Here is a 9637-nt window from a genome sequence, read left to right as displayed (position 1 = left end):
GGTCTGTGGCACATAAGAGCATATTTAGAAATATGGAAAATCCATTAATGATATTAGACAAATGTAAAGCTGTTTACTGAGTTTGTAATTGCAATTTAAAATTAGCATATAACCTACCCTACCTCATAACCTGTATACACTTTCAAACTGTCTTTTAAACAATAGTTTTTGATATTTAGAATATTTACTTGTAATCATAATCTTCAAGTTCTAATATAATTTTTAGTTTTTAAGCTATATCTTTTGCAAATGTTTGATAATATATACTATATTCTGTATTATGTTATCAAAGAACAATGGGAACAGTTCAGACAACACATTAATTTCTCCATTAGAATGTAGTATGTGATTAACAGAATATTTTATTAGTTTTTGAGTAACAAAGTAATTAAGGAACTAGGTACACAAAATAACCAGATGTTCAAACTTTTGGAGTACTGAAGAACATCCAATAGCATGCAACAAACCTTAAACATCTTCCAGCAGGAAAATGTTTTAATTTTCATAAAACATTTTCAGTTTTGTTCAGACAACTGCATCAGGCTTACACAAGAAATTTAAATGCAAAGGGTTTCTCAAATGGGATCCCAGTTGTTTTTTTAACCCGGGAAATATCCTGGGAAATTTTTCTTATCCCGGGAAATCCTGCAAATTTCTTAAAAATTCACTTTTTTCTTATTTGTTAAAATTGAGAAAATTTTAACAATAGAAAGTATAATTAACTCAAACTGTCAGAATACATTTGTATTTATTAATTTTAAACTACTTATTAGTTTTTTTAATTTGCTCATTATGGCACATCACAAATGATCAATAATCAATACATAGCTTATTTGTGGCAGGACTCTCAATACCAGTAATATCTGGAATAATTGTTTATTGTTGTCTTAATTTTTAACTATGCCCAGTAGCTTCAATAACTACATAATGCCAGGTTGTGCAAATTGGGCAAGGATACAAACGAGTACGAAGTCAGCAAGTATAAAGTTTTTCTTCATAATCTGATTTTTAAAGAAACAAACTGCCAAATTATCGGGCTATGATGTAATGGCTGTTGATGGTCGTCGTGTTAGCTTATATATACTGGAGGAGGCAATCGGACCGAAGGTCCGGGTAGCGTAACTGGTAACGTGTCTGCACGGATAGCAGAAGTTGCGGGTTAGAGTCCCGCTTCGGGCCGATTTCTTTTCCTCCAGTTCCAAATTATTAAAATTTATTTATTTAATTTAATTATAATTATTAAGTTTAGTAAGAGATGGCCAAAGCTCTAGTGCCAAATTGTCTTATTATTTATTTATTATAGCCGACTCTAGCGCGATAATTTGGCTTTGGTGGATGTATAGCTATGATGTTTCTATTAAAACAGTCGAGGTAGACAAATCAAGAATACTAGGGAACAAAAGAAGTACTACAATCTCAAAAAGTAGAAATCTTTCAGGACACAGATGAAAAACACATATTTGTCTTCTCTTAAATGCATTAAACACAATTCCAATCGCATCAATTGAATCGGAAAAAGGCATTCTCGGTAGCAAGACTTTTCATTACTGAAATCAGAATTAGATTGAGTGATCAGAGTATTGACCATCTTTGCTTTTTAAAATCTTATAAAAATTTACAATATTTTGTATAATATTTTATTTAAAAAAAACAAAAATTACCTTCTAAGTTAAAAGTTTGATCTGTTTTTTTTTTTTTAATTTTCAACTCAATTCAAAAGGCATCTTTGTTGTTGTATGCAGTTTCCAGCAAACTTTAATAAATTTTTTTCTATTTGTAAAAATTTCTACGTAATTCAAAAGGTAATTTCTAATATATATCTTAACACAGCATTATTAATATGTTTTTGGAGGTTACAGACCATATTAAATTATTTTAAAAAATGAAAAAATTATATCATTTGATTTCATGATATTTTGTATATCTTAAAAATAATTAATTTTGTCCCAGGTTTTGCCGGGATCCCGGGAAACAGTTCACTTTTATCCCGGAATCCCGGGACAAGCAAAAGACCGAAAAATGAGAAACCCTAGTGAATATACAAACATTTTCAGTTTCTTTTAAAATAAGACTGAAAACATTTGTATCTTCATTAATCAGTTCTATTATCAAGGAGGAATTGTTAATATGTTTGGTTTTAATAAAAAAAGTAACCCAAATTTTTTTGTAACACTTTGTTTGCATAATCTTTGTTGGCTTTTCATCACTGAAGTATCAAACCTTAAACTGACACTCTAATATATTGTTACAATTCAAAAACCAAGTTTCATCACTTGTGAGGATGTCATTAACTTATTTCAAGATCTCATTTGAGAGTTTTTGAAGCAGAATGTGCACTAATCAATTCTCACCTCCAATTGCTCAGAAATCAATAGTGTAAGACCCATCTGGCACATCTCGTTAAACTTCAAATAATCTTTTAAAATGGTATTAATATTATATGAAATAATCCAAAGGCTTGCAGCAATTTCCTCAATGTGCCTCTTCTGTAACCATTTTTTCCATCTACTACATAGTTTCTTGATTGACTGCAACTGAAAGACAGCCAGAACAATGTTCAGCTTTTGAGTTTAGTTTTCCACATTTATATTTGCAAACTAATTAAAAATTGCTGTCACAGTCCGACAAGCAAGTAGTGTTCAATGGGAATATATGTTAACTAGGGTGCTCCAACTGATCTGACTGGGATAAAAAGGCTGGACCATAAACTAAACAGTTCTCCATCATACATGATAGGAAACTATGTAGTTAATTTTAACACACTAATCTACTACTAATTTAAAGAGCATTTGAGACAGAATTATTTTTAGCTCCATCTGTTTACTCAAACTATGATTCAGGTATCAAATTAAAGCCCTTATGCTGTAAATGATGCCTCTAAAGAAAGACATGAGAAAAGTGCAATGTTTCAGGTGTGGTGGAGTGGCAAAGATACAATGTTAAGCCTATGGAAGGCAAGCAACAAATATAGGCCACTTGCATGCCATCTAGCAATTTAGTTCTTCTTAACTGTTTAACAACCTGTTGCTCATCACTACTGTGAATTCTTGCTTTATTTGCTAATTACACCTTTAAGACATTTTACATGTTTTTTTTATCAATAAATTAGTTTTGTCAATATTGACCATAGCACCCTCTACCAACTTTTAGTGCCAATCTGTTTTTACTATTATTTTACTATTACTTCATTATGAGACAGATTATTCTAACCATCCAGTTCATTACTTTATGCTGATTGACAGCTTTCAACAAATACACCAACTAAAAGAAGAATAAACTCTAACATATGACTGTTGCTAAGTTAAGAGTTTTATAATAGCCAATGAGATTGCCATGAGGAGGGTTGATACAGTACTACCCTCACTGTTAATCCTAACCCTTCCAGTTGAAGTTTGAAAGCCTTATGAATGATAAATTGCCACCCTAGGACCCAGATCCAAAATTGAAATAAACCATTGAATAAGAGGACTGGTGAAAGTCATGGTACCATAGAACTGGTAGACATGAATCATAAGCAAATCTGGAAAGCATTTGCTATAAATGATAATCTATGTAGACTGCCAAATTTTAAATGAGCTTATTGTATTTTAATTAAATAAAATTGTTGATTATAATGGATTCCTGTTAGTTTTTTTTTTTATAATTCGAATGCAAATGTCAAGTAAATACATATTTCATATACATTAGATGGTTAGCTTATTATTTATAGCTGTAATTAAAACGGCTTAATTATAGCCGTAAATAATAGGCTAACAACTTAATGCATCGTTAAGTTTGGGGCTAGAAGCATATTTAATTTAATTGTTATATTCCAGGAATGAAACACAAAATATTACAATACAAGTTTAAATTACTCAAATTCTTTAGAATTTCATTTAACAGTGTCACTTCCATAATAAAAATAGAGCATTCCTACTGGCAATGAAAAAAAATAATACTGATTCAAATATCAATCATGTATTATTTAAGAATGAAACGTTTTAGACACATTTCAAAAAGGCCTTGAAAAATGTTTCATTCTTAAATATCTTGGTTTCTATAATCCTGCAAGGGTTTGATTTTTGTTCAATTAATTTTAATGAATCAATGTTTAATTTCTTATATATACAGGTATACCTCGAGTTACGTTGTTCCCGATTATACGTCGTTTGTCAAAAAAGTATATGGAAAAATAAAAATCAAGTTTAAGTCAGTTTATTCGACTTTAAATCCGTCCGCCACAAACATTGAAGTCGTAATATCACTAGGAAAGCATTAAAAGCACATAAAATTATACTGTAAATATACATATTTTAATAAATGTTAATATAATCATAAATCCTAGAGAACGAAACATGAAAACATCTGTGTTTCTGTGTTGTCGTCTTATTTAGCGGCTCATTATTGGCGTTTAGTTAAGACGTAAGTCGTAGTTTCGACTTATGTCGTAACTACACAAGTAAATTCGACTTATTTCGCCTCTCCTGGAACCAATTACAGACATAAGACGAGGTATACCTGTATAATTATATATACACATTAGCTTGTTACATCCAGCATTGCCTAGGTTTATAAGCATACAAATTTGCAGTAATTGTTATACCTGGCATTATTAACTGTAAATTTAAAAATGTATTTAGTAAAACCCATTTTAAGAACATTATCAGAATGCCTATAAACTACATAGGAAGTATGTCTTCAAATAGTGAGTTTTATAAAAAAATTATTAGAATTAAGAAAGTACTATCAGAAATGAAAATACCAAAAGTTGTTAGATGTGGGAAACCAAATACTTAGTTTTCACAGTGTAACACTTTCGATTTGACGCATGTGAAGGTATGTGTTACCCCAGCAGTAATTAAGTGAATATAATATTTTTTTGTAAAAGAAAAACACAGTTGATTCAAAAATTCTTTATGAAAACCACCATTTTACTGTGTGTTCGGGAATAAAACTTTTAGACAACCTGACCTTCCTTTATAGGCTACTCGTCTGTCTAGTCTTAAAAACACAAAAAAATTATCCAATTAAATTTATATATAATATTTTTTTTGTTTGAATTACATTTAGTGTTTAAATTTCTTTGCCAACAGATGGCACTACACATGTAGCCAGCAATTTGAATATAGACAGAAATTAATTGATGTATAGAAATTAAATCAATACTTTTGAGTGGTATGTACAACATTATCTAAGTTAGAAGTACGTTAATGTAACTGCAGTTTCACAGCTTCCTACTACATTAGGAATAAGTTTTGCTAATAGAAGATCCAACTCCATTGGTTTTGAGAAAAGTACAGGTTATCACTATATTGGGAGTAATGTCAACATTATCTCCAGGATCCACTGCCAACGTAGTGTCTCAGATTAAATTTTTGAAGTAAAGACACACAAATCTGCTTGGCCCCTTTGTCCTTTGGCAAACAAACATTCCAATCCAACCTATTTTTTAGAAAAGGCTCTTGATAAGAAAATCAATGCACTAGTTCCTAGTTCCAATCTTGTTTCTTCTGCTCTTGAGGCAAAGTCAAGTTTATAACTAGTATTATTGGGGCTACTCCTCCATTTGTACTATTTTTACAAAATAGATGTAGTCTCATTATACCAGTCTGTTCCCCACTTTGAGACAGTCATGCTTACAAACACTATTGATTGAGAATGGGTATTCCATACCACAAATACTAGGCTTAATGGGAGACTTATTAGTTACTGTAAATAAAAACTGCCATTGAAACAAATAGTTATTTGCAAAAACAAGAAATGCCTACGGGCTTGGCCTCTTTCAGCTAAAATAGCTGAAAGAGGCAAGCCATAGAATTCAGTGTTTCAATCTCCACTTTGTATATGTTACTCCCTTCCATGTGGATGATGTGCTGCTAACATAGAATGGCTTGGAGGTGAGTTACTATAATTTATACAATTCTTGTTAGCTGTTTTCCCAGAATCTTATTTACTAAAGAAGAAGAAATGATAAAAAGACCTGTTCACAAGTAAATTCAAGAGATTTACATTGGACTTTCCTTTTCCTTTCTTCACAAATTCATTGAACCACCTCACATTATCCCTTCTACTGCCTTCAAACATTACAGCACTTATATGCCATTAGTAAATTCAGCCATTACAGCACTTATATGTAGGGTTTTTTTTACCCATCCTCCCACCTGCTTGAGGATGAAGAACTTGCCCACATTAAATTAGCAGTATGCAAGGCTGAATATTCTCTCACGAAATTCAATTATTTAGTCAATCGAGTAAAAAAATGCATTATTTCCATGACCTACTTTATTTCGTAAGAAGGAACTAGTCAGTGTGTCACCAGCCATCCCATACCTAGGTCCCTTTCTTTACTTATGTGCTAAGCCTTTAGAAAATTTGGGTATATACTACAACTAGCTCCCCAGCCCACATTACATAGGATACTTTGCATTGATAGAGATGGGGTTACACTTTTTGAAAAGTCTGAAGTTTACAAAATCCACTAACTGGATCAAATTTGTTATCTATAGGTGCACAAATATCACAAAACCCAATAAAATTGTAAAAGCCAAAACAACCACCAGATTATAATTGCAGAAAAGTAGCCCAATATATTTAATTATTAAATAATTTGTCATAGAGGGAGGCATTAGGTACTATTTCTTATTAAATTTAATAATTATATTACTATTTGTTAAATAATTTAGAATATTCTGGAAGAAAAGAAGTGTCTGGAATGGATTGATTCTTTGGAGATCACCTAATGCCTCCCTCTAGTGACAAATTATTTAGTAATTAATTAAATATAAAATAATTTGATAACTGTCTATCTAGCAGAGCATCATGAAGATATTTCATATGGAGATAGACAACAGAGCTAACTAAAAAGTGATTGAATGTAACTTTGATCCTCTTTGCAAGGTTCCACTGCATTTCTGTCTATTAATTCTGTTACTTTTGTTAACCACTGCCATCATATATTATTTTTATTTTTTAATGGCATATAATTTTGTATTTTTAAAATTTGTATGTTTCATGCTCATACATAAAGAGCAATTTAAAATTGTTTTTTTCTAGATTTAAAACATTCCATCTGCCATATTACCTGAAGAAGACATATCGTCGTAAGTGCTCATACTCATTAATTAAACACATTTACAAGTAATACCAATACACAATTATATATTTTTGTTTATTGCTTGTTTTTATCTCGTGATGCATATATATACAGGTATACCTCGCCTTACGTCGGTAATTGGTTCCATGAGAGGCAACATAAGTCAAATTTACTTGTGTAGTTACGACGAAAGTCTAAACTACAGTGGAAAATGCCAATAATGAGCACTTAAAGACCGCTAAATAAGACGACAACACAGAAATACAGATGTTTTCATGTTTCGTTCTCTAGGATTTATGATGATTATATTAACATTTACTGTAAATGTACATATTTTAATATGATTTTATGTGCTTTTAACGCTTTTCTAGTGATATTACGACTTCAATATTTGTGGCGGACGGCAAAATATTGATATAAAATCGAATAAAATGACTTAAATTTGATTTTTATTTTTCCATATACGTTTTTGACAAATGAGACGTATAATTGAGAACAACGTAACTCAAGGTATACTTGTATATATATGCATGTGTGCACGTGTACATGATTAATACAAGTCAATAAAATTTGATCAGCAAAATGGATATACCCTTCCTGAATCAGGTCTCTCAGAAATATGCATTAAAAAATCAATTTCACAGCAACATTAACAAAATGAGCACTAACTAAATTAGAGATAATTCAGCACATACTGACTTTCAATTTTAATAAAACACTAGTGAATTAGCATATATAGGGTGTGTTTTTTGTTGCAGTGATAAAATATTGCAGAGAGAACTCACTTAAAAAAGTGTCTTATTTAATTTTTGTTCACTCTTAAAAAATACAGTACATTATAGACAAAATAAAATAATTCTTCTAAATAGAAGAAAGTAAATAAATCTGAGTTTATAAAATGACAACAATTTTTAAATATTTTTCTATCATGGATTATTTCTTTATAGCTTGTTTCAGTTCAAAATATTTAATATAGTATTTCAATTATAAAAAAATTCCTATGGCTATAAAAATACTGTGTATAGATATTAATAATTATTTAATCTAAATTTTTTAAAGTAATTTATTGAATACATACCTTTATTGTTACCATTAACTTTGGCCTGTTCTCTTACTAGAAAATATATAGGAGCAGAAATGGTAGGATCCCCAGTAAATTTATTGGGCAATTCTGTAGAACAGTTTTCTTCTGCCTAAAAATAATAGCATAATAATCATTAATACATATATTTTGTAATATTGATTTTCATATCAGTTTGATACCATTAAAAAAAAATCTGTACATCATAATAGATTATTTTATAATTTAATTATTATCATCTAATATTAAACAGTTCATAAAACTAAACTGTAATATTCAATATTTCATTCACTAAAAACACAAATTTTTTAATTTTTTTTATTTAATTAAAAATAACTTTTAAAATAAAAAGAATAATAAAATAAGAATCAGTTAACTTTATTTTTACAGACAACTGTTAAATAAACAAAACATTACCAACAAATTTCAAACTGATTATTTATTTATTGACAAATGACAAAATACAAGAGGGTTAAAAAAATATATATGATGATGTTTAAATGCCATTATATTTGTTTTCTATATCTTAAAATTAGACTGTTATTAAACTGCATCATTCATGGCCTAATATAATATGATACCAATTTATGTGAATTTACTTTTTTCAATTGCTAGATCATACACACATATGTATATGAAATATTATAACTATCTTAATGCTATATCCATATCATTTGCTGAAAAAGTCAATTACAAAGTCTAATACAAATTTATCCTTTATTCAAATAGATTGTCACAAAAATTACATAACAAAAGAAATCTTATCCAATTTAATAGTTCAAATAAATTGATACAATTTGTGTAGAGGAAAAAATACATATATGAAATAATTTAAAATTATTTCATAAGAATATTTTTGTGTTTGGAAAATTCATAGAAAATTAGTAGTTTTAAATTTTATATTTCTATCATATTAAAGAAAATTTCCATGACTAGCTACTAAAATTATTGCATTTCCAGTAATTAATTTATGAAAATTTGAATAAATTCAATTTTAAGGTTGCTTATGTTTAGAATAAGTTTATTTTCATGAATCTGTTTTCAATTCATATCTATAATCTTAAGAAAAATTGAAAATGTAATTTTAAAATTTTTTCCCAAAATTCAACCCGATATCACAAATACCATCGAAGGATGCCGAGAAGCTATGTGACTTTATCCAAACACAACAGAGCAAAAACCACACTATAAGAATGAGAGAGAAGTCACTGCTAGAGTGCATGATTTAAGAGTCTACTATGACTAATAGTCTTCTTACTTCAACAATTTGAATTTACAAAGCTGTACAAAGACTAGAATTCAGCAAAACTGAGAAAAACACTGTAGAATTCTTGCTCCTGCAAGGGTTCTAAAATACTGATGTGCTAGTCTAATTTTAACAGCAAATCAAGAATTTGGGGTTAAAATTGTTGAACCATACAGCCTATTCACCAGATCTCACTTCAGATTACCAGTTTTTCCTAGCTTTAAAGAAACATCTGAAG

General features: G+C 29.5%; 2 protein-coding genes across 2 annotated transcripts in view; one reads left to right on the top strand and one right to left on the bottom strand.

The window, feature by feature from the left end:
- Window positions 1-9637, top strand: part of LOC136986347 (maternal embryonic leucine zipper kinase-like) — a 261268-nt gene that overhangs the window by 178289 nt on the left and 73342 nt on the right. The gene's annotated exons all lie outside the window — the stretch shown is intronic.
- LOC136986301 (putative leucine-rich repeat-containing protein DDB_G0290503) overlaps window positions 1-9637 on the bottom strand; it is a 39257-nt gene that overhangs the window by 4095 nt on the left and 25525 nt on the right. Inside the window, exon 2 of the mRNA XM_067283799.1 lies at window positions 8151-8265. Coding sequence (XP_067139900.1) covers window positions 8151-8165 — 15 coding nt within the window. The 5' untranslated portion in view covers window positions 8166-8265. The remainder of the gene's footprint in view (window positions 1-8150; window positions 8266-9637) is intronic.

Source organism: Centruroides vittatus, unplaced genomic scaffold (assembly GCF_030686945.1).
Source record: "Centruroides vittatus isolate TY-2023 unplaced genomic scaffold, ASM3068694v2 scaffold_1015, whole genome shotgun sequence".
NCBI lineage: Eukaryota > Metazoa > Arthropoda > Arachnida > Scorpiones > Buthidae > Centruroides > Centruroides vittatus.
This window is presented reverse-complemented; position numbering and strand designations above follow the sequence as displayed.